This window comes from Pseudorasbora parva, chromosome 12 (genome assembly GCF_024679245.1).
Source record: "Pseudorasbora parva isolate DD20220531a chromosome 12, ASM2467924v1, whole genome shotgun sequence".
In the NCBI taxonomy this organism is placed as follows: Eukaryota; Metazoa; Chordata; class Actinopteri; order Cypriniformes; family Gobionidae; genus Pseudorasbora; species Pseudorasbora parva.
The window spans coordinates 27,676,336-27,702,521 of NC_090183.1; the positions used below are offsets into that span (position 1 = coordinate 27,676,336).

The following is a 26,186-nucleotide window of genomic DNA, read 5'->3' on the forward strand; positions in this document are numbered from 1 at the left end:
TCATGGCAAGGATTTGATGATAGCTTCTTAACTTTAAATCACAAACTGATAGGTGTAGAGCGTAAATATGTTGTTTGTACAGTAATGTTACAGTTTGACAGTAGAGTACTGATTTAAAAGTCGATTTATTTAGCCAAACAAAGTAATGTAGAAGCCACTCAAAATAGTCAGTGTCATGTTTACTACTCACCTGCTGCAAAATAATCATACTGCAGTTCTCAAAACTTTATATTTATTTAACAAATTGACTAGAAGTCTTGTCAAATGACTGTTTTAACTTAGATGGTGAAGAAGGTGACGTTAGCTACAAGGATCGCGTGAGCGATCTGTAAGCAACTAAACAGTAGTAGTAATTTGCTTCTGAGTTGTGTTGATGATGAAATTTAGGCTAATTTCAAGCCGTCAAAAGGGATTGACATACGTATCTACTGTTGTATTTTATGACACTGGCACTGTTATATGTGCTACTTGGAGTTTCCAATGTTACTGTACTAGCATCTTGCGATAGATCTAGACAACCCAGGGGATATTATTGTTAATGTTGTCTTACTAAGAAACTTTCAATTTAATCAGAAATGGGTTCGACAGTCAAGAAGTGGTTAAAATCACTACTTACTGCTTGCAGGAATATGGTTGGAATTGGCCCTTTCTTCAGTTTTAGACACTGAGCGAATCCTGCTTGATATTGTCCCAGGTTAGAAAAACTGTCCGTGGTGAAATGGGCCGAGCAAACAAACAACTTTGGACTAAATTGTTGCGGTATCCGATTGTAAATAGACATGAACCATGACTGTTGACATTTTTTATTTGTGGGAAGTGTATGAAAAGTCCTCATGTCCCCTGCACAGCCTGGATCATAACATTTATTTCGATAATCTGCCGTTTTTCTGCCGTCTATCTACAAATGTATAAGTTAAACAAACCCTTTCTCCTCAGTGAAGGAGATCCTGTCTGGGCTTGATAAATTCTCAGTTCTCAATGTCACTTTGACCGACAGTTTCCTTTTAAAATTGAACTAGATCTTTGTGGGAGAATCTGCCTTCCCTTCGGCACACTTGCACTGTCAAAATGTACTTCTACATGATAAATATGCTTTGTGAAATATGCCTTAGGTGTCATGTTTTCTAAAATCAGCTAATGCATACTTGGTGCCCTCGGGTGTTTATTTAATGTATAATATATAGGTTATAATACATTAATTTAGGGACAAGGGAATATTACATACTTTTATTTTATTGTTAACATTTTACAATAAGGTTCAAATAAATCGATTTATTACAACATTAATGCATTTGATATCATGAATATAAACAATGAATAGCATATATATATATATATATATATATATATATATATATATATATATATATATATATATATATATATATATATATATATATATATATATATATATAGGGAGAGAGTGAGTTTTGGTATCATTACGAGTTTTTAACAACTCTTATGCTCACAAAGGTCACATTTATTTGATCAAAAATATATTAAAATCGTTAATACTGAGATATATTATAACTGTTTTTTCAGGATTATTTGATGAACAGATCAAAAGAACATAATTTATTTTAAATTAAATTAAATATTTTGTAACATTATGATTAATACTTTATTCAGCAATTGGATTCAATTTATGTATGGTATTGTACGGTAGCGTATCACAGTTTCCCCGAAAATATTAAGCTGCAAAAACTGTTGGTAATCAGAGGGTTTTTTGAACAGCAAATCATCATATTAGAATGATTTGTGAAGGATCATGTGACACTGAAGACTGGAATAATGATGCTGAAAATCTTCAAATATATTCAAATAGAAAATATATCCTTAAGTTCTTTGCAAATGTAATATGTCACAAAATTGATTTTACCGAGCATAAGAGAATAAAAAAATCGTAATGATTCATTAAAAAACGCACGCGTACACATAATCATTGTTCATTGGTAATGCATGTTTGTTCATTACACAGTCATGTTCATTTGCACAACTTGAAATGTCAAAATTGTATTAGTATATGCAGAAGTGATTATGCTGTACAAGTATGTTGGTGATAACTAATGAATTAACTGATTGAACCTTATTGTAAAGTGTTACCATTTTATTTCCCCCTTTTTTTCTTTCCTTTTTTTGAGGTTTATTACAGTCTCAACACTTTCCCCTCCCTTCAGTGACCCCTCCCATGATGGGTGGCCCTGTTCCAATGAACACAGACATGAGTGGCCTGAGCCCAACCAACCCCCTGCAGCCTCAGTTACAAATGGTGCCCTCCTCTCACTGCACACCCCCTCCACCCTACCCAATGGACAACAGTATTTCCAGGTACACAAATACACTCGCAGTAAGTCTCCCTGAAATGGCACATTAGTGAAAGGGAAATGACATTATTGTAATACTGTTTTAAAATGTAATATCTGTCAATTGCAGTTTCCTGTTGAGGCTGGGCTGTTCAGCCTGTTTGGACTATTTCACAGCCCAAGGACTGAGCAATATCTACCAGATTGAGAACTACAACTTGGAGGTGAGGAATTTGCCTTTCTCCTTAAGAGTCTTTTGCCTAGAATTGTTTAATGCGGAACTACAGCACAGTAAATGTCAGGGTTGTTTGGAATGTCTGTGGAGACAGAGAGATGAGAGCAGTGGCTGCCGTATTCATGAGCTCTGTGGTATATCCATCCACAGGACTTGTCCAGGCTGAAGATTCCCACAGAATTCCAGCACATAATCTGGAAAGGAATCATGGAGTACCGGCAGACCATGGAGTTTTCTCCACCTCCCCACATCTTGCGCACCTCTAGCGGGACATCCACTGTTAGCGTGGGCTCCACCGAAGCCAGAGGCGAGCGCGTAATCGATGCGGTGCGCTTCACTCTCCGTCAGACCATTTCCTTCCCTCCGCGAGATGACTGGACCGATTTTTCCTTTGACCTGGCTCCCGATTCTCGCCGCAACAAGCAACAGCGCATCAAGGAGGAGGGCGAATGAACATGCTATACATAAATACATACAACAGTGTACATTCGCTGTGCACACACACACACACTCTCTCTGTTTTAAATTAACACACTTGGTGTTGGTCCAGATCGTTTCACAGTTTTCCTAAGCAAGTGATGATTAAAAAAACTGTGAGCCTCATAGTCTAGTTCACTTAAACTTAAACGGGCAGATAAAATGCACTTAAAGTCCTTTATGGTTTCATTTCCTTCTGGTGGATTTAGCTCTGGTTGTCATTTCAAGCCCCTTTAATGAACGCAAGCAGCTGTGGCTGAGGGGAAATGGTGCTTTGCTAGATGTTGTCTTTTTTTTTTTTTTTTTTTTACTGTTTCTTGAGACAAAGCACTTAAGAAATTCTGTCGTTACTACTCATAAAATACACACTGAACGTTTGGGGTTTCTTGCTTTTTCTTTTTACACGGCCAAAGGTATATTTCTACGTTATTGTTCTATTCTTTTCTTGTATAAAAGCCGAACAAAACAAGCATTTTCCTTCCAGCTGGAGCTTTAGTGTTAATTGTAATCACTGTTTAGAGAATTCCTTGCGGTTGAACAATGTCATTTTTAAAAGGCTGATGTCTGTCGGTTTTGATTGTATGCATTTCGAATCGCACATGGTTCTCTATTGTCACAGAAAGTGTTATTCATCTATTTTTATTTGTGGTGTAAGACTGATGTTGTCATGTAGCCTCTATGTAACACTGTAAACCCTTTGTATCTCTCATTTGTGAGTCGAAAACACTCCAATACTAGAATTGCAGTGTGTAAGTATTGAATTGAATTGCTGTTTACTGGCCTCTAAAAGTATAAGAGTGATTTTATTGGTTCATTGGCCGATGTGTTTGTACATTGTCAATGTAATATGGCTTCAGTATTTTTTTAAACCAATTTCCAATTCACTCGATGCTCATTATTAGCCTTTTGTGGCAATATTGTACAGTTTTTTTATTTCACTTTTATTTGACAACTGAGTAAACAATTCTTTATCAAACTATTGATAAGGAATTATTGTAAATATGTTGCAATGTACTTATTTTGATATAAACCAAAAATAAAACAAATATCATTTAACATTGTTTTTGTATAATTAAAGCTGCAGTCCGTAACTTTTTGCACTCTAGTGGTTATTAAACAGAACTGCATGCATCTTGCGGAAGAACATTGCAGCCGGAGCTACTTCTCTCTGCTTATGTCTATGGCGGATCACGCAGGGACTGTGCTCCTCCGCAGCGGTACCTACCAGTCTGGCCTGAAATAGTCCCAATATAAACACTTATAGTAAGTGTACCATAATGATTCAGGGTAAGACAAAAACACGGTTTGGAAAATGGATTCACGTTGTACGTTCTCATTATATAATTTTTGTAAATCTTGAACACAAAAAAAGTTACGGACAGCAGCTTTAAGTCAATCAAACAGGTTTCATTCAAATATAAGAGTCAAGACAGGGTGGACCTCATTTTGATTTATTCAAACAGAGATTTTATAAATAGCATTCTGTGGCTTTAACAGACAATAAACCAAGGTTAAAAAGTTGAGCATTGGGGGCAATCCTATGAACATCTCTTTAACCTACAGGTCATGTTAAGTAGAACTAGTAGTAGTGTGAAAAATTTCCCTCATATTCATTTGACCTCTTACGGTTTATGTATAGATTGATTGATACTGATAAAAGGTTTGCGTATACATTTATTTTTGATGGACACTGGATTCACAAGCCAGTTTTCTTTAATGCTTCAGCATCAATACATTATACTTGTTTTACTGAACCACTCTCAAAAGATGCTAATCCACTTAACTCAATTATTAGCCTCTTCAACTTTCTCAATTCACATTCTCTGGTAAACTCGGTCATTACATATAGAAGGCCCAGTTTACTGACATAGTCTCATCAACCGTTCCTTTTAATCTTGAAAGCCACAATCACAAGACAACTTCATGGAACCAGGTGATCCAAAACAAAAAAAAGTTACCAATTTCTGAGCATTTGAGTGAATCGGTACAGAGAGCAGCAGAGTTGTATGGAAGTATATGTGCGTCACACTGGTGCAGCCTCTTGTGCAAGCAACTGTACTTTCCAAATATGAAAATTAAGTATACATATTCACCCCAATGCCTGTGATGAGGCTCCTGGCGAATTGGTTTGCTGTAAAAACACTGCTCTGATAAATATGTCAAACTTTTCTGTTACATGAGTTTTCAGCAATATATAATGTTTACATCTTCAAATAGCAAAAGAACATTAAAGCAGATAAAGAGCAATATGGTTCCTTAATTGAGGTTCCAAAACGGTTTTCTCATCCAGAGGACCTGTTTAAGACGCTATATAAAAAGCTATAGCTCATTAAGGCTCGAGACAGATAGAGATAATAAATCGAACTTGCTTAATTAGGTCAGTTTCTCAAAACAGAAATCGAAATAAAGCAAAATGAACAAAATAACCATTTCTAACGCAGGCTCAAATTGACATCTCCACGCCCAAAGTCTTAGAACTTCTGTCAATCATGATGGCAACGTGCCCAAAGAGTCTTGACATTAGTCCACGTCAGTGTTGCCCAGGGAGGAGGCGGGGGATCATGAAGAAAAAAAAAAAAAGAAAAAAAAAACTGTGGGAATGCTCTACTCCCTCCTTCCCCTTCAGGCTGTTTTGGTTGGAGCTGTGTCTCCTGGATGACCAGAGTGAAGCATCGCTGATGTCTGTCACTAAGAGCTCTCCATAGCATCCAAAACTTTCATGATTTGCTGTTTGATGACTTTAGTGGCGTCACCAGCATTTGGAATTAAATACCTTGAAACAAAAAGATAAGAAATATCTGAAAACTGAAAACTAAATGTGTAAAACATGAGCATTTTCAAAAATCAACTGTCATTGTGTTGTCTTACGGAAGTCTTCAGGAAGCAAGTAACCCCAAATAAAAAACCCAAATAACTTTTTTTTACACATGCCAGAATAGGTGAGCTAAGCTTGTTGAATTGCTTTTCTAGAAGAATGCTTTCAATCTTACAAACCATCCAAAGACAAGTAAAATGACACCAAATACTATGTTCCAAGTAAGCTAAGAACTTCTGCATATACAGTTAAAGGGTTAGTTCACCCGAAAATTACATTTCTGTCATTGATTACTCACCCTCGTGTCATTCCAAACCCATAATACCTTCGTTCATCTTTGGAACACAAATCGAGATATGTTCGGTGAAATCCAAGAGCTCTCTGACCCCTCCATAAGCCCTATTTGGACGATAATAGTTTTTTGCGGTCGTAAGGTATTTTCATAATTTACAGGGGCTAGTCTGTGATTTTATTGCCGCACGAATCCAAAATGTCAGTGTTTTCCTCCCACTACCCGCATAAAAATCCCCGGCCGAATTACCTTGTGTTTTTAGACCGGCACATCTCTGAGTTTTTGACCACTACGGAGCACCGTATCGCTGCGTTTCCCTGTAGTATGGATGCATTTTCTAGCCTACCCTTTTCTTACCGAAATGCTGGAAAGTATTTACAAGAAAAATCTTTCATCACCGCTCAAAGGAGAAAAAGAAGAAAAACACGCAAACATGTGAAATGGCAGTAATTAACGTTATATAGGTTAAATCTGTAGCATTCTATTAACCTAAATCCACTCATTTACACATTTTAAAATGAAATTTATATCTATTTTTAAACAGGATATCTAAATAAATAAATCATTAATGATTTCCTATTATTAAATTCTTCTTAAATCTTATTCTTATTATTCCAAGCATATGACATTTTTACAGCAGACGATCATTAGACTGACCACGTGAGCAGCGTTCGCAGGTGCACAGGATCACAAAACTCGCTCCACCACCAAGAATAAATCGCCATCCGAATGCACAAGTTTTATCACTGAGGTGGCATGCAAATTTATTTTAACGGACATCCACATGAGAAACAATTACCGTTCGAATAGGGCTATAGACAGCCGTGATTTATCCTTTAATGTTATGGAGCGACGAGAATACTTTTTGTGAACAAAAAACGAACAAAAAGAACGACTTTATTCATCAATATCTTCTCTTCCGTGTCACTCACCCTACATGTTGTTGGGCTCTTCACACAGTGCAGCACTTCCAGGATCTACGGCAGAATGCTGGCTCACTACTGGCTGAGCACCATATGCATTGATTTTTATAAAGTCATTATTGTTTGTTATTTGTGCACAAAAAGTACTCTCGTCGCATCGTGACATTAAAGGGATCCCCTGGTGTTGAGACTTGTATGGCTTAATATAACATAAATGATGTCTCTTACTGAATTATGTAGTAGAAAACCCATGAAAGATCTACGTTATTTTAAAAAATCGATTTTATATTTGGACCATGGGCGGCGCCATTTTGTTTGTGTTCTAGGTTGATCTCCTCAATCAGCTGGCATTACCCGTAGCTATTTTTACCATAGACAGTAAAAGAAATGGACCGAGCGTTCCCATTGACGTCAACGGCGTCATTCAACAGAATGAAGTCAACCTAGGGGCACTCACTTCCTGATGGCTGAGCGAACTGCGCAGGCTCAGACTGAGCTTGACGACGTAGAGGTGACGTGAGCCTCCTGTCTGACAGCTGTGAGTCTTCTAGTAGATGTGGAAAGCGTAAGCTGGATCACGTTGTTTAAATATTTTCTCCCGTTGCTTTTGGCTCACTATCGGCTTCTCCCCATTCTTCCCCCTTGACTTTATCAGACTAGTCTCCAGGACATGTCTCCACGTCCCCCCGACTGTCTCATAGACAGTAAAAGATTGCCTGCGAGCGTCTCCTCAGGTCTATACGGTAATTTCTCAACTGTGCGACAGAGTCGCGTTGGTTATGACGCAATCGTTAGCCTATTTTTACAAAAACAGCTTCTGCGGGGCGATAGTGTAAGATACAAGGTAATGGAGCATTTTATACATTGTCGTGTTTCTTTAGAAATAAACAATGGACAAATGGAGTCTTTAAACGTCTCAGATGTAAAGTTATTCACTGTCAAAGTGACTCAAAAATGAATGGGAGTCAATGGGATTCTAACAGCAGGTGATGGCTTGGTTAGCAATGGCAGCCCCTAGGGGTGGAACGCTTTCCGAGCACTAGATTACCCCCTTGATTTTTACCACAACGCAACTCGAAAATTGTTTCAGAGTTAAACAAAACCAATGAATTGCTTTGTAATTGTACTTAAAACACACTCAAACATACATGTGCACACAAACTCACCTACACAAGTCACAAACAGATCAGCGGGCGCGCACACACACCTAACAGACTGCGCTGTCTCAATCGAGATGTTGGGCTGCTCAGTCTCCACGACAGGGGCTGAATCCGAAATCGACCCCCTATACCTTGAAATAGGGCATTATTTGAAGGGACGGCCATTTGTAGTGTTGTCCGAAACCCTAGGGACATGTTCGAGTGCAGTCATTCAGTCTCACGTTCACCGCAATAACGAGTGTACAGCCGATTTACACACAACAGCTGTCCGACTTCACGCACTCGATCGTCTTCATTCACTCCTTCAAGTTGTATTAGGGAACAAAAGTAGCGAAAGTAATTTGTGTCTTAAAAGTGAAAGTTTAAAGATTGAGGTTAATTCACTGAGCGTGCTCAAACTTTAATGCACAAACCAATCCCATGCATCATCACCAAAACATCCTGCCTCTCTTCCTCACGTTAACTTATCCCATCATCCTACCTAGATATTTCCCTCTGCTGGATACATTAGGCATTACAGTTAATCTACTGCATATCAACAGTCTATCTATGATATCAACACAGGGAATAGTAGGGGTGTCAACAATAATCGATTCGGCGATGCATCGCGATGCGGGGCATGAACGATTCAGCATCGATGCGGCAAAGTGCCATAATCGATTATGTGCAATTCCCCTTTATTCCACAAGGTGGCAATGTCTGATACCCAATGATGAAGTGACGTTTCACTCATAGTTACCTCTGACAGAAAACGAAACAATAATTATAATCTGCAAAACTTGAAATGGGTTAGTGATTTACTTCAGAGAGCAAGTACTAAACACAATCATATGTTAGTGTCACTGTCTCTTGATGATGGATGTGGTCAAGAAGCTGTCAGTGATCAAAATATTGATTTTGAAGACGTTGAAAATGAGTTTGGAGAATATGCTCGAGATCGCGAATATGAGCAGATGCTGAATATACTAGTAAACTCTGACGAGGTCATATGATGATGGTATTAAACATCTGCTCAAACTGAATCCTTCCAAGCTCCAAAAGGTAACGAAATAGGTTTTATTTTATTCTTCTGTAGCTGTTACTCTAAAATCAGGAGTTTTATATATTATCACGACAGGTAGAGGTCTATCCATGTTAAATATAGATCCGGGTCGCTAACGACCTGAATATGTAAGAATGTTTGGTGAAACAGTCATGCATTTAAGGGTTAATTGCATTTTATTTAATTACATTTTATTTTATTTAATAACTTTTATGTTAAAGATACAGGAGACACATAGCAGCCAATACAATCTGTTGTTTAATATCTGCTTGTATTGCATCATGACTGATGAAAAATTTGCTTTGTGTGCAGTAGAATTTTGATTCATCACAATGCATCGTAGAATCGAATTGAATTGAATCGTTACCTGGTGAATCGTAATCGAATCGAATCGTGAAGGCAGTGCCAATGCACACCCCTAGGGAATAGTGATGTATGCGCGCACGCAGTGCGTGTGTGTTCGCGCCGATCTGTTCGCGCCTCATATGTGTGTGTGTGTGTGTGTGTGTGTGTGTGTGTGTGTTTGCGCCGATCTGTTGGGGTGTGTGTGAGTCTGTGTGAGCGAGAGAGTTTGTGTCCACATGTATGTTTGGGTGCGTGAAGTCGGACAGCTGTTGTAAATCGGCTGTACACTGCGGTGCAACGTGAGACTGAATGACTGCACTCGAACATGTCCACTATGATGTCGGACAACACTACAAATGGCCGTCCCTTCAAATAATGCCCTATTTCAGGGTATAGGGGTCGATTTCAGATTCAGCCCCTGTCATGGAGACTGAGCAGCCCAACATCTCGATTGAGACAACTGTCAGATGTGTGTGCCCGGCCGCCGATCTGTTTGTGTAGGTGAGTTTGTGTGCACATGTATGTTTGAGTGTGTTTTAAGTACAATTACAAAGCAATTCATTGGTTTTGTTTAACTCTGAAACAATTTTCGAGTTGCGTTGTGGTAAAAATAGCTATGGGTAACGCCAGCTGATTGAGGAGTTCAACCAATCTACGTCATCAACCTAGAACGCAAACAAAATGGCGCCGCCCATGGTCCAAATATAAAATCGATTTTTTAAATAACGTAGATCTTTCATGGGTTTTCTACTACATATTTCAGTAAGAAACATCATTTATGTTATATTAAGCCATACAAGTCTCAACACCAGGGGATCCCTTTAAGGTTGATGGACTATTTTAATGATGTCTTTGCTACTTTTCTGTGCTTTGAAAGTGGTCGTGGTGTTGCCGTCTATGGAGGGGTCAGAAAGCTCTCATTTCATCACAAATATCTACATTTGTGTTCCAATGCTGAACAAAGATCTTGCAGGTTTGGAACGAAATAAGGGTAACTAAAGACAGAAATTTAATTTAGGGGTGAACTATCCCTTTAAGTAATAATCAAAACTGAACAAACAAAAAAACATATATTAAATAGAATTATTATAATAGTAATTTTTAAATTTAAAAAAAGAAAACGTATGAAAACATATAAAAATGGCAAGAGCGCAATTGGAAAAAAAAAAAAAATAGAATTAAATTAAAACTGAAAGTGCCAATTCAAAATATTAATAAAAACAGCAATAGTATATAAATAATACTAAAACAATACTGTGACCAGAAGGTAATGTGAATAGTTTAAATGCATAACGTTTTTTGTAGTCCTTGTCATAGTCACCGTACCTCTCCACAGCCACTATCTCCACTCCTGCAGCATTGTTGTTGCCAAACTTAAAAGTGATGAGTTCTGGATGCTTCTTCTTGGAGGTGATCTTCACCACAGAGTTTAGGGCCTGTCTGGACTGGATGTAAGCAAAACCTTTGCGGGCGGCAATCTCTCTCAAACAGTACATGTGTGTTGCAGTGATCAGTAGATGGCTGTGGAAAATAAAAAAAATAATTACCCTTCATAATTTGCACTAGAGCAAATTGAGAATCCAATTTTTTTTTTTAATAGAGATCACAGTTCTCTCACTATTCCGAATACCAAACTAAATATTTCATTCAAAATCATTAAAAAAATAAAATAAAATAAAAACAGTTTCAATGACTTGCACATAAAGACTTGTTTCATTACAGAATATTTTTGAACAAATCTCTTGAATGATTCAATGACAAATATATTTTTGTCACTTGTCGCCACCTACTGGTGTAATTATGTAATTGATACAACCTTCATTTGAAGCACTAACTACAGAATTATTGTAAGACAGAAATGATAATGGGTCTCTTTCACTAAGCATGCTTACGCACAAATTTGTGCGTGAGAAACGATTTTAAGAATAAAATCGCAATTCACCAAAGGTTGTTATAATTTTTTCCCTAAATTTACCAAAAAACATAAGAACTGAAACAACGTGTGCACAAAAAGAACTTACTCTGTGTATGGCTTCATAATCATGTTAAGTTATATTTCATCCTAACATAACTATAATTACATTCAAGTATAGTACATTAATTGTATTATATAATCCATATATAAAATTATATAATACAATTTAATTTAATCTTAAATGCATTCAATCATATAGATTAGGAAAAGCTTTGTTTTAGCTTCAACAGCGAGGTTTCTCTGAATAACGCAGATATACTCGTATGTACATTATTGTACATTATCAATGTGGCCTCACCTTGGGAACATGTGTCCAGTCTCCTTAACTTCATTGCATGGAATATGGTGCTTGACATCTGGTTTGTTGGTCCAAGTCTGTATATTGACAATCTCTTTCCTGTCATCGTCTGATATTGATGAACTGTCAATCTCATCTAAAAGGGAAACATGAGGAAATACACAGGGACCCAAACATGAGATGGAGTGTAGTAACAAATGCTGAATTTATCAATATCTAGAAGTTAGGTCTAGTACAGTGGTTCTCAGCTTGGGGTACGAGGACTCAACAAATTCATTGTAGCTATGTAATTACTCTTAATTAACTGCTAACAAAAAAACACACATGTCCAAAAAGAAATAATGAACAAGATTAAACTGACATTACATTTTTATATAATTATATAAATAATACATTATACAAGTTACAGGGATACATGTCAGCTTATGAAGAAGGCCTGTAGCAACTCAATGTAATAACTGCATAATGTAAAAACTGCACATAAATGTAATACGCATTACATTATTATTGTATATGTTCATAATGTAATAATTTTCTCAAAGTAAAAAAAGTGCTCATAATGTAATAAGATTTTTACATAATAAGAAATGTTTTACGTTATAAACATGTCATATTACCATTATTGTAATAGCTTTTAAAACAGAAATATTAGTATTCCCTCACAATACAGTCTTAAACTACCTGCAAAATGCAACGGATTTAAATATTCATGCAAACCTTATTATTATTAAACATTATTAACATTAATAATAATAATATAAATATTTAATTGTTGCATTTTGCAGGTAGTTTAAGACTAGCTTTTATTTTTCAAAAATGTACTGTTTTATAAAAATGTACATAATAGAAATGATGTGCAGTTATTACAGTAGTAGTTGCTACAGGACCTTTGAATATTGTCTTGGATAAAGGGTAGGTTATTTTGTTAATTTAGTAATAAAACCTTTTTTTTTTTTTTTGGTTCTATAATAACTTTTTCATAACATAATTTCTATTAAGCAAGGTATGTGAACCAGTATGACATGGCAGGAATAGGAGAGTAACATCCAATGTAAAGATTTCCACAAAAAACATTTTAGTTTGTTTGTCACATGGGATAAATTCAGTGATACTATTGAATTTCTTTCCAGCTTAAATGTGTCAGTTTTTTCTCTTTCTCCTCTTTTAGTATTATTAATATACTATTATAGTGTGTATTAAAATTTTGAATCAGCTTTTATTTTAGTGACATTTTAGAAATTGTTATGGCGTTTTGTAATTTGATTCGTTTTTCTTATTTTCTATTTAGATTTTATTTATTTTTATTTCAATTTTAGTGATTCGGCAATTGAAAATGAGAAAAGTTGCTATGGAAGTTCAACTAATTGAAACGATTAAGTTCAAGTTTACACATTTCATGTAGTATTTCAGCTTCATTTCAAACATCAGCTAATGTGTGTATGATTGGAGTTTAAACTAAACTGCAGGAAAGAGCTAGTAGAGTTGCCTGGAGCAGGTTGAATGTCCCTGGTTTTGATGGACCGGTGTATTCACCTGTATCATACTCTTCCTCATCTCCGATGCTGAAAACAGGCTTCACACCCCTGTATGGCTTCCCCACCCGATCACTGCTGCTTACATGCCTAAAGAAAAAAAAAAGAAAAGACATTAAAAGTACCTACAAGAGCCACTAGAAGAATAAAGGTTTGTCCTTCACAGCAGCATTGTCTTCCTTGTCCTAATACAGGCATTCTAAGAGCATGGAGGTGAGATGAGGTGTTCCTCTAGGATTAGAAAGGCAAGTACTGTTAGTTGGAAGAGGGGAAAATCAACATGTTTGCATTTTGACATGGATGAGAATCACAGTGTGAAAGGCCAGAGTTTAGAAAGTGAATCTTTTAAGACGGAGTCCATTTAACAGTAAAACTGAACAACTTTAACATTAAAATCAATTGCCCTAGCCTTCCACAGCAGTGATCAAATCTGTGTAAAGACAAAGGACTGCAGTCTCCCTGCACACAAGTTAGGGGCATCAAAGAGGACTTCAGGCTGTGAGACAGAAACTGCTGGCATAAAACAAAGAAAGGCACGAAGTGGCAAATGCAGTGATAGAGGTCATAAAGTAACAAAAAGACCTGTGGTTCACAGCTTCCACCATTTGTGGTATTTGTAAATTCTACTATACATGCATGTGAATGTCTGGTGGTGAATGACAAAAATCAAAAATTCTAGAATATTACTCAACTCTGATGATATTCTCTGAAGAATTTTAGCATGAAACAGGAAATTCAAAAGACTTGAATAGGATATTTGTAGATGCAGATGCATATGGTGTTAGACAGACATGAGTGTGCCATTTAATCTTTAATACAATGAGCTAAAGCTGACAGCGCCACCTTGAGAGGGCAAGTTGCGGAAACCAGATGCACGCTGAAGGGGGCACAGACAAACAGTAATGAAGTCTTACCGATCCAGTATTCCCTTTTCTGGCCAGGGTAGATTGAAAGACATTCTAGTGTGAAATAACAGGGCATAGGTTGGGAGGAATAAAAAAGGAAAACTTCAGAAAATCAATCACTTTAAATAAACACCTCTATGTAATATTTAAAGGGATAGTTCACACAAAAATGAACATTTGTGTAAGCCATCCATATTTAAAACTTTGAAAAACTAAAATAACTAGCTACCGTCTGGCCTATGCAAGTTGATTTATGGCAAAAGAATAACCCATGACGCAGGATGTAGGAGTATGGCAAGTTGTCGCCTCTTGCGGTTCAAACAAATAGGGCTGGGCAACAATCCAAGCCCCTCTTCCCTTTATCGAAATCCTCCACCTTTCTCTTGAAAAATTCTTGTTTTAGACTTCTAATTCATGAGCTCTGTTGTGTTTTGCTCCATCCTCTGTACTGCCACGTTCATCAATACATCACGTGTCAGGTCAGGGTCTATCCTTTCGCCGTAAATCGATGCGTACTTCCGTCTGTTGGAAGCTAGTTATTTTACTTTGTAAAGTTTTAAATATGGATAATTTTTTTAACACAAACACATCACTTTGCATCTGAAGGCCTTTATAAACCTCCCAGAGTCGTGTGAAGCACTTTTGTGATGGATGGAGGTACTTTTATGGACTTCAAAACAGAAACAGGCATTCACTGCCATTATAAAGCTTTGAAGAGCCAGGACATTTTTTTTAATATAACTCCAACTATGTTTGTCTGAAAGAAGAATGTCATATACACCTATGATGACTTGAGAGTGAGTAAATCATGGGCTAATTTTCATTTTTGGGTGAACTATCCCTTTAAGTTATTTTTTTAAGGGGTTTAAAATAACTAAACAAATCAAAAGAGATCTACTAATTTAAATAAATAAATAAAAAATCGGATAAATTCTGCTTTATCTGAATCCACAGACGGACATATCTACAGAGAAGGATGTGAAAGAATGCCTGTTCAATAAACTGAAGATTGAAGATGCTCACCTGTCCACCGGTGTGGAAGTGTTTTCAATGAAGCTGATCACCTTCTCCTTTACATTAACTGACTTTGACTTGAGTGCAAAAGTCATTTTGTTGACAAGTGATTTAACGCCTTTGCCATCTGTGCTGTTCAGTTCCCCCTGTATCAATATAAGAGATGGGCTGAATTATTTTGGAAACTTAATGCAAGACTAAAGAGACATTTGCTTATCACAATGGAAGTTGAAAGATGGAATGGCTTGCTTTACATACAGTGTCCACTAGATGGGACTAAATGCCACCCAAAAAAGAAAAAGAAAGGAATATGCTACAGATATTCAGCTTATTTTTCAAAAGGGAAGTAAGCTGTTTCCTGTGAATGTGTGGAGACTGCAGATTCAGCAGCCACTATAAACAATTACCTAGAAGAATAGTGCAGTAAGCAGTACAACTATTTGAGCTACATACGATGTTTTTAATTACAATAAGAAATGTCTATAATATATTACAATTTTGCAACATCAAGCAGTCAACAGATTTCTCTTGTACAGCTAAAGTAACTGGAAGCAGAAAGATAAAAATGTCCATACATGCTCTTACGTAAAAAGGTGGATATATCTTCAGAGAAGTACCATAAATATTTTGAAAATGGATTAAGAAAATCTTGATGAGGAAGAACATGGGCCACAAATGTAAATGAGTAGCACAGCTTTAATGCACAACCTGATGATGTAAAGGGCATCATTCACTCTCTCACACAGACACACACACACACACTCAAAACTCACATCAGCTGAGCTGAGGCTACTGTGAGATCCTGAGGTGCTCACAATCCAGTGAATATAAACATTATCCGGCCCTTCAACATTAATATCTGCCAGGTGCTGCTGCAATGCTGAGCATAAAAGAAACAAAAAAGCAGTCAGTCTCATCAGCACAAAAAAATGCTGCTGTAAACATGCAAAACTGCTGATAAGATTGTAAGTATGTGTATACATAGTTAATAAATATTATATATATATATATATATATATATATATATATATATATATAGTTAAGCAACATCACCAAAAGTGCTGTTTTCCTGAATACCAAAATGACACTGATTTCATATGACAGTTCCATAAACAATTAACATATAGGGATCGACATGAAGCCGGCTCACGTGCTAGTTCTTGGAGCAAATAAATGTCATTCACAAAAATGTGCTTGTCCGGAATTGTTTTTGTTTTGTTGTTGTTGTAAATATAACTTATTCTGAAGCAATATTCTCACCAGTGTTCAACCAGCTTTTTCCATAATCTTAGCATAGGCTATGCTTTAGCTGTCATTAAATATTCTTTAATTTGATCTATAAATTAAATTTGAATAAGACTCTATAGTACTGTTACCAATCAAATTAAATAATTTACGAATTAATTAATGATGAAGTTATGACATTGTTTTAAATATTTTTGAATATACAAATAATAAATGTTGGAAAGAATGTTTAAAAAATGAAACTAAATGACCAGTAGGTGGCAGCAAGGCATTGAGTCATAATTTCAAACGATTCAAACGGCTAATTCATTTAAGAATGAGACAGGCCCTGTCCCAAACGGCATCCTAAACCCTTATGGCCTTCCTCTGAGTCCGCACTTTCATGACTTAATGCTGCTTTGACTGCAGAACAGAAGTCATCTGAGTAGCTCATGGAATTGTGCATCGAGGGCGCATAGCAGCCGCAAAGGGGGCGCCCACGGGCACCCTTCTTTAAGCTTAAAGAAGGTCTTGCAGACTTAACGAACACCTGCATGCAGCGGCCATAAATCCACAAGACCGAAAGTGCACATGAAATGTGCCATTTGGGACAGGGCTGCAGTCGTTTACGAATAGGTTATTTAAATCTGCACTATGTAACTTTCTCTTCCACTAGAGGGCGCCTAATTCAAAACAAAGCCGTAGCTTGATGACGCCAAGCTCAGAATCTTGGGAAGTGGTTTTCATCTCACAGCCAGTGGAAAAGAATTGGGATAAGGACTCGGTTAACGCAAAACAGCTCACGAGCAGTGGGACTTTTGATGTGACAGTCGCCGGCGCCATTTCTGACCTCATCTGATCCAAATATATAACACTGGCATAGTAGTTTTTGGATATTTTACAGCAAAAATCCTACATAGTGCACCTTTAATCTTTGATTCAACCAATTCATTCAAAACACTGAATCATTCAGTAACACACTGTTGCTGTGAGATGCGTTATGGTTCTGCTGTGATCTTTGTTTGGAAAGATTTTTACTGCTTTCGTTTTACTTATTTCATTGTTTGTTGATATTATATTCATCAATTATATTTTGTTTCCAAATCTGGCCACAAGGTACAGTACTAGACAAATGAAAGTTTAGAAAAGTGTTAATGTTGCAACTGAAAATAGTACTTACCCATAAATCCACCTTTTGCTATGCTCACAAACTCTTTATTTTTCTAGACAAACAGAAAAAAAAAAATTCTAATAGTTATGAAATTCTTTCAATAATAAATTACACAAAAATTCAATATATAGCAGCAGACACAGTTCTGACCTGTAGAAAGTGGGCAAGCACCATGTTCATGTACATGTCCTCTTCTTCCCGTCCACTGCCCATGAAGCACAGATGCTCTCCGCTGGCCACAGAGCCTGACTCTAGAGACTGCTTCTGTGCCTCCAGAAGAGACTTCACTGACAGGGCAAACTCAGAGGGGTTATGGAGCATCTGTGAACCAATACCATTTCATTACACTATTACTGATGTGAATCTATCTACAAATAAAAAACATTGCATTTTTGTGGAAACAAAGTGGATCTGAAGGAAACCGATCTCTATTTGACCATTTCATATTAGGTCTAATATGTACAAATGCAATTGCATTTTCGAAAAATTCTTACCAGGTCAGAATCCAAGTGAAAGGCAGTAGAGAGGTGACCAGCATTGTACTGCTCTGCAGGACGGCAGTCGACTACAAAAAACCTTACACCCTCCTAAGCAGCATAAAACAACAAGAATAACATCACTTGAAATAGGGCATCACATGCTGAAAACTGATTCTATGTTGATGATTCTGATGCACAGCTGTCAGAAAGATGGTTAGAAAATGTCTATTTTTTTAAGGTCAGATGCATGTTTTATTGTTGCTATTTCCATGCATAGAGCACATCAAATGTGGTCAACAGAAGCTCAAACATGCATGCTTGACACAAAGGTTTCTTCTCACGTGTCAAGCATGTTTACCATATTTGATGTGCTTTATGTATGTGCGATGATCAATGTTTATATGTGAATAAAAGCCTAAATTAAATCGGTTCAGCTTATAAAATGACCAAATCTCTTCAGAAGACTTAACTGATTAAATTGCTTCATGAATAACATGAAAACATTAAAATTATATGAATTTGCCATAGTTCCAAAAAAGGTATGAGGGAGTAAAATTAGTAAATAACAAATTTGATTTCTGGTTGAACTATCCCTTTAATGTTGAGTCCTGATCAACAACATTAATCATCAAAGATTATTTGGAGAAGTCTTTTGAACAGTAATCTTGGAGCAGAGACTCACAGGTTGTAGCTGGTTGGCTTGCAGGATCTCAGGGACAGATACAGGCAGACAAAGCGCTTGACTCAGGTCCATGTCCTCTTCTTTCAGGGCAACCAGACTGCTGCCAAACAGATTATGGTTCTCCTGCACACACATACAACAAGATAAAATAGCAACTACATATAGTATGTAATACCTCATGGCTTGATAGTTTGAATATTTTATAGTACAGTCGATAGTGTTGTATGTAGTATCGCTATAGTGTTAGAACCAGTGATTGCAGTTTACAGGTTTCATAGAGAATGATATGGCGTGAGTGGCAGCGAGTCATGTTTGCGGTCCAAATAGCTCAATATGAGAGACAGCGTGAAACACAAAGACCTGAAGTAAGACGTCATCATGTATTAAAGAAGAATGGCTTGATTAAGTGGTGGAAATAACTGATGATGGGCACACACAGCATGGTAACAAAACAGACATTTACAGTTACACCCACCCCAAGTGTAGCATGCAAACTCAAAACACATCAGTAACACATCAGTTTAAATAGATGTGTGTGTGGTTTGGGTTTCAGAGGTGTTTAGATAACTATAGAAGAGTTCACATATTCCCTTGAACATACTTAGCTATTGAATCTATTTAATGACTTTAGTTTATTTATTTTTTACAAATTTAAGCATTAAACTGATTTAACCACTTCAGCTCTGCATCACAAGTATGACATATGCAAATTTGTACTCAAAAGTGGGGTGCTAAGCTGAAGTGGATAATAGGCTTTATCAGTTTAAAGACTTCAGTTAGTTTTTATATTATACTATAGGCTGTTATAATTATATTATAAGCTAAGTCTAATAAAGAATTGATCTCACAAGGGGATTGTTTAGGGATCTGCCATTACAAAGTTTTTAAAAAAAGAAGCCAAACAAAATCTCAGTCAAATTAAAATGTGCTTCATCTGACTTTGCTTTTTTATATATATATAACACATCACTAAGTTACATCAAGGGTTAAATAAAATAGAAACGGCACATTTAAGTTAAAAGTTATAACTGCATGAAGAAAGCACTTTTTGTGTGTGTTTACATATGCTGTACAGATCTGATATAAAGAATGTTTTTGCTCATGTGACCAAAATGTCCACCCAATTGAGAAGTTTTGCTCAGGGAGAAAATAAATCAGAGGGAACATTGCCTGCAGGTCCACAATTTTGTGAAATGTAAGGACATAAAATATCTGGCCCGATTTATATAAGGTGGCCAAATTGTATTGCAAAACACCTTTGCTGATACTGAGGTTGGATACGGGTAGAGTTAGGGACAGGTGTGTTGGGATGGGCAAGTTTAAGGGTAGGGTTAGGTGTGGGAAATGCCAACTGTGTAATTACAAATGTAACTACAGAAATTAATTACAAATGTAAATACATGCAGGTATTTTTTCAAATGTAAGTACAATGTAAAAACATGTATGTATACAATAAGTGCATTTTATCAAATTATTAGTTATAATGTTGTACATAGTAGTTAAAGGTGGGGTAGGTGCTTTATGGTAACCATTGTTGATATTTCAAATCACCAAAACAAACACACCCCTATATTACAATTATGACAAGATTAGAGATAGCGATCAAACTGTTCTCATGAACAACTCGATAGAACACAAGCACGACGACATAATACAATTATGACTGGATAAGGGTTATATAGATCATGAAAAGAGTAAGCAAACATATATTAGGAGTATAATATCTTACTTGTCGGAGACATTGTGTGAGCTGATGCTTGAAGGACACAGTGAGGAGATTTAGATGCTCCATAGGGTGTGGAAATGAACGGGTCTTTATCATCACTGAAGTGAGACAATACGATCGCAAATGGACTAACAAGCGAACATGACACACGAGCATAGTCAAGCAGCATATATTAGACTAGTTGTCGGCTAATGTCCGTCATGTGTGACTCGTGTGTTTTGAATAATGATGTGCACAGAGCGAGAGCTCTTCTCACCATCAATAGTAGACACGCCCCATACCTGCTGATTGGCTACAAGTTTGTTATTCCACTCGGCCCGTGTCATTTTTCTAAAACGGTTTTGAAATAACACTTATCCCACCTTTAAGGCCACCTAATATAAAGTGGGTCCAAATATCTTAAGTGGTATAACTAACCCTTTAAATAGTTTAAAAGGTATTAAATTTGATGGTGGAAAAACAGCCAAAAGTGATTTTTAAACTTTTAATTATGCTATTAAATGATGTCACTGTGATACACCATGGTTCCTGATCAATTGTGATGTGCATTATATCTCTAAGAAGTTGGTAATACCCGGCCAAAAGAACACAGCTATATGTAACACTTACCTTTCTAAGAGATAGAGGCGTCTTGCTGTTGTAATACTGTGCTAAAGAGAACAAGTCTTCAATGTCCTCTGCCTCTAGTAATGCCGGTGACTGCACCAGCATTTCTGAAAAGAAAAAAACATTACAAAAATGACAGCTGCACACTTGTAAACCAGGACAATGTAATGTTTTTGTAATGTGTTTGTAAATTAAATAATGCATCAAAAAATTTACTGATTATCTCCTCTCTGCCATCTCCTTCTTGGGAAAGAATGCCGTCTCTGGACGTCATAAAACAAGGATAAACATCTTAAACAGGTTTGAATGAACTGCCTTATTTATTTTAATGGTCCTATTATGCTTTTTTACATTTTCAACTTTCTTTACCATGTAATGTTGCTGTTTGAGCATGAAATATGTCTGCAAAGTTAGAAAGCACAAAGTTCACTCCAAAGGCAGTTATTCTCTATATCAGCACTTTTCTGGACGTACATGTACTTGTCAATATTTCTCATTTAAATAAATCTTGCTCAAGACATACAGAAAAAAAGACCTGGTTGCATTAGTTATGTGTTGTCTTCATGTCCAAGAGCTTTTTTTTTCCATCTGAAGGCAGACGAACTTAGGAAACAGTGGATACATTTACTATTTTAACATGATTCCTTAGAAGTATACAAATCACAACCTTTTGATGTGATCTCACCGTTTTTCTAACGACTGCTTTCTGAACCATGCAGTTCAATGCAGGCCGGATGATAAAAATAACAGTTATAATATCACACCTGAAATGTAAAGAGGTATAAAATAATTACCACTGTGAAACATCCAGCACAAGTTGTGCTTGTTAAGGTGGTTCAGGTTGATCAGGTGCTCTTCTGGACTGTTATTATCAGACTATTATTAAACTGGCGTGGTTAGCGTAGTAACAGTAAGTCTCCGGAGCTGTTACTCGCAGGTCATGGTAAGGGCATTACATTCCCATTACACTCTTTAAGTGGTGGCCCAACTACTGTATAACAAACTGGGGCAGCTGACCAATCAAAGCAGACTCGGCTTTTCAGAAGGTGGGTTTTAAAAAAAAATCCAACAGAGGGTGAAAACAGGTGCTGCAACAATGTAAATTGTAATGTATGAACATATTTAGTAGATGCCATAAACCAAATTATGAACCTGTAAATGAGCATAATAGGACACCTTTACTCAACTGATGCGCTGAAGAGTCTAAACTTCACATACTTGGCATTGACAAGGATGATGAGCATGAGGAAGAAGATGAGAAAAGGGTCAGCCTGTTGGAGATAAACATCCCACAAGGCCTGTGTGACCTCAGGGAGACAGTGGCTAGAAAAGAGACTGCCCAGCTGCAGGAAACAGGAATGTAAAACAAAAAGTACATGAGAGTCAAGTTCTTTAGCAAAATGGATAATGGATATTTGATACATTTCTTTCTTGCTCCATAGCATGTATAAGTTATGTATTTATATACTAAGTCAGGGGTTTCCAATCGATCACTGTCCTGCATACTTTAGCTTCCATTTAACACACCTGAACCAGTTAAACAAGCTCGAGTTGAAGCTAAGCTCGTTGGTCCTCCACGAGCAGGTTTGGACACTGCTGTACTAAGCCAAATATTTCAGAAACTATTCAGACAGACCAGAGAAAGACTAACCCAGCTGATGGCGTAGGAATCAGGAGTGATCTTTTTTGTGTCCAGGAAGGAGCAGAGTTCAGGCTCATGGTACTGCAACAGGAGCCTGAACAGGTGAAATGGTCGTCCTTTCACAAAACAGTCTCTGCAAAGGACAGATAATTGACACTAAATCAAGGAAACTGATACAAAGCCTGCTTTTCCCTCTGCAAACCGTGTTTCAAGTGATCTTTTCAGCCATACAATGCCAACTTGATGGCATTGTATGGACTGCATTTATAAAGCGCTTTTATTTATAGCCCATTTATACACAGACGGCGATGTCAGCCATGTAAGGCGCCATCCAGCTCGTCTGGAGCAGCTGGGGTTAGGTGTCTTACTCATGGACACTTCGACACTTGGTCAGGTGGAACCGGGGATTGAACCACCAACCTTCTGGTTTGTAGACAACCTACATGAACCACTGAGCCACTGCCGCCCCATTGTATAACCTTGAGCAATAATGAACATTTCAAAACTGGATCATGGACATGATCATTCTGATTTTATACATGATACACAATATTTTTGTATTATAATAATTATAATTGTTTTATCAAATTACCTCAAATTAAACTTGTGTCATTGCACAAATAAAATCCTGGATTGGGTAAGAATGGAACTTTTGGAATGGCAAAAAAATGTTTTTTGTTTTATATGAGAGGACACCTACCGTGGGACGTATTTATTCATGATGGCGTAGAAGCAGTTGTAGAGGTCTCTGCGGGACAGCTGTAAGCCCAAGAGTGGTTTGAGGATGTGTGGCCAGCTGAGATCTGGAGTGAAGGTGACATTTCTGGACTTGCAGTAGAAGGTGATCACTGACTCCACATCTGACACCAGGTCCCGCCCTTCCTCGACTGGTATCCCCAGCTCATCTATATGCAAAGATTGCAGATGAAAGATTAGCATGATAAAATCTTACTGATTTTTATGGGGCTGTATTTTACTATATTACACTGTAAGCTATTTTATTGTGTTAAAGTAGTAGCACATTGCTTGATGCCTTGTTCTTGCCATGTCAGCTATAGAAAGAACAAGGAACTAACTAACTAAATATTCTATACACATAAAATATATATTTTTTGGGGGGGGAAGGATTTTTCAATTGTACTTAAATTCACAATGAAATGGAAAAAATTATATATCTTTTCTTCCGCATTATGATATAGTGACTGAAACAAAACAAATTATAAAAAATGGGAGCTTGCAGTCGATTGTGGATAAATCACAATAAGATCAATAACAAGCATTTACAGATTAAAGATTAAATTAAATTTCATGCTTAAAAGGGATGGCCAGCATGACAATATGTGAATGAATAAAATGTCCTTAAACAGCCTGGTGAAAACATTAGATTTGTGTCAGTTTATTAGATCATAGACACTGTCTATTTATGTAATTTAATGTTAACAGCAAAAGACTCAATGCTTTTGTCTAAATGACTTTTGCATCCTTAATCTCAATTTATACTTAATTCATACAATGAAGCCTATGCATTGTTACATTTGGTTATTCTGTAGTATTTCTTAATACACATTAAATAAAATGACTGAAAATTAAAATAAAAAATGTTTAAAATTAAACTTTATTTAATTGATATTTTTGTTCTATTGTATTTGTAACTGACTTTTTTTATTATTTTTAATAACAAAATAAAGAACAAAAAATTACTATATTGTGATATATAACATTATTGTAAAATAAACTCTCACATTCATGAAAAAAGATTTGTCATATCGCCCACCCCTAAATCCAACTTCAAGGTGCCCTAGAATGATTTGAAACAATAGTCCCTAGGATGTAATGCTCTGTTTTTGCCTTATTTGGAAGAGTCATGAATATTAATGCTGAACTCTGCTCTGATTGGCTTATTTCAGCAGCTCACAGCACAGCAGTTCTGCGAAGCGGCTCGTGAGTCCTGACAGAACACAGACCGACTGAATGACACTTTTAAGAAAAACATCTCAAATGGAGATTGATAAAATGCAGCTTACTTGTTTATTGAAGTTTTCAGATCATCCGCGCGCGAAAAAGAGCTTGCATGTTTGTGGTTGCCAGATTTCAGTAGTTAAATCCGGCAAACAGAGCTTTTCTGTGAAAAAAACCTGTATAATATCCGGTGTTTTACCTATGTCCAATCTAGCAACCATATGCACACGAGCTCTCTCTCTCTAAACAAGTAAGCTGCATTTCAGAAATCTCCATTTGAGATGTTCTGCTTAATGTCATTCAGTCTACATTTTAGACTAGTCTTTTTTCGCCAACGATATTGCATGTTTATTAGGCCCGGGACTTTAACGCGTTAATTAAGATTAATTAATTACAGGACTTTAACGCGTTAATTAAGATTAATTAAATTGGCCCCATGGATGGGAAATTTTGTTTTAAAAAACGAAAGGATGAAAGCATCGACAAGAGAATGGTTGTGTGCAAGCTAAACAAGGAATTTGCGTTTCCCCGCAGCACATCGAGCATCAAATATCACAAAAACGCTTTTGCTAAACTTAATGGCAAACATTGCGCTGGTCTGCCGGACTGAAATAAATAAACAATATTTTGTTAATTAAGCTTATGTATTCAGTCATTATTCAATGGTATACTAAAAACCATCTGAAAAATTACTTCTCACTGTTCTCAGGTCAAATATTTATATGCAATTAAAATGCGATTAATTTCGATTAATTAATTACAAAGCCTCTAATTAATTAGATTAATTTTTTTAATCGAGAATCTTGAAATTTCCTATTGTTACTGTACTAGCACCTTGAGTTATCTAGACAATGCAGTCTCTCTGAGAAACTTTCAATTTAATCAGAAATTGTTTAAACAGCTAGTCAATAAGTGGATAAATCACTAGGCTACTTACTGCTTGCAGGAATATAGTTGCCCCTTTTCTTCAGTTTAAGATGCTGAGCAAAGCTTCCTTGAAATGGACCGAACAAACAAACGATTTTTAAATAAATTGTTGTGGTATCCAATTATAATAAACCTCAACCATGACTGTTGATATATAAACAACAGTCCCCTGCACAGCCTGAACATGACGTGTGTCATGAGAGCCATTTTTACGATCCTCAAGTGTCGTTTGATGATTCGGCTCCGTCTGACAATGAACATGTTTGGACAGATGCAAATGTTGGGGCATGCATACAAATGATCCCCAATGCTTGCGTCACGGTTGGGTTTATGTTGACAAGCACTTTTTTTCTGTGGTGTTTTTGATTTACGAGATTTACATAAGAAGTAGGAGGCAATGGTGTTTGAGACTCACAGTATGTGATGTCCATGTACTGAACTCTTATCATTTCAC

The 26,186-nt window shown here is 36.6% G+C and overlaps 2 protein-coding genes across 18 annotated transcripts in view; one reads left to right on the forward strand and one right to left on the reverse strand.

The window, feature by feature from the left end:
* The window catches only part of tp63 (tumor protein p63), a 64,550-nt gene extending 60,498 nt beyond the window's left edge, over positions 1 to 4,052 (forward strand). For 9 of the 16 annotated variants that reach the window (XM_067459639.1, XM_067459638.1, XM_067459642.1 and 6 more), the window contains 3 exons: positions 2,142 to 2,328; positions 2,434 to 2,527; positions 2,689 to 4,052. In XM_067459639.1, coding sequence (XP_067315740.1) covers positions 2,142 to 2,328; positions 2,434 to 2,527; positions 2,689 to 2,991 — 584 coding nt within the window. In that variant the 3' untranslated portion in view covers positions 2,992 to 4,052. Of the gene's footprint in view, positions 1 to 2,141; positions 2,348 to 2,433; positions 2,528 to 2,688 lie in introns of all 16 variants that reach the window. The other 7 variants (XM_067459644.1, XM_067459646.1, XM_067459653.1 and 4 more) reach the window with 4 other exon arrangements.
* A 398-nt stretch (positions 4,053 to 4,450) lies between these two features.
* tbc1d23 (TBC1 domain family, member 23) overlaps positions 4,451 to 26,186 on the reverse strand; it is a 31,537-nt gene continuing 9,801 nt past the window's right edge. Inside the window, exons 4-19 of one of the 2 annotated variants that reach the window (XM_067459656.1) lie at positions 23,547 to 23,751; positions 22,856 to 22,979; positions 22,423 to 22,547; positions 21,421 to 21,467; positions 21,208 to 21,311; positions 18,873 to 18,995; positions 18,206 to 18,298; positions 17,862 to 18,032; positions 17,721 to 17,763; positions 16,090 to 16,196; positions 15,326 to 15,462; positions 14,312 to 14,356; positions 13,399 to 13,487; positions 11,866 to 12,001; positions 10,919 to 11,113; positions 4,451 to 5,788 (exon numbers count right to left, since the gene is read on the reverse strand). In XM_067459656.1, the coding sequence (XP_067315757.1) occupies positions 5,704 to 5,788; positions 10,919 to 11,113; positions 11,866 to 12,001; positions 13,399 to 13,487; positions 14,312 to 14,356; positions 15,326 to 15,462; positions 16,090 to 16,196; positions 17,721 to 17,763; positions 17,862 to 18,032; positions 18,206 to 18,298; positions 18,873 to 18,995; positions 21,208 to 21,311; positions 21,421 to 21,467; positions 22,423 to 22,547; positions 22,856 to 22,979; positions 23,547 to 23,751 (1,829 nt within the window). In that variant the 3' untranslated portion in view covers positions 4,451 to 5,703. The remainder of the gene's footprint in view (positions 5,789 to 10,918; positions 11,114 to 11,865; positions 12,002 to 13,398; positions 13,488 to 14,311; positions 14,357 to 15,325; positions 15,463 to 16,089; positions 16,197 to 17,720; positions 17,764 to 17,861; positions 18,033 to 18,205; positions 18,299 to 18,872; positions 18,996 to 21,207; positions 21,312 to 21,420; positions 21,468 to 22,422; positions 22,548 to 22,855; positions 22,980 to 23,546; positions 23,752 to 26,186) is intronic. The other variant, XM_067459658.1, reaches the window with a different exon arrangement.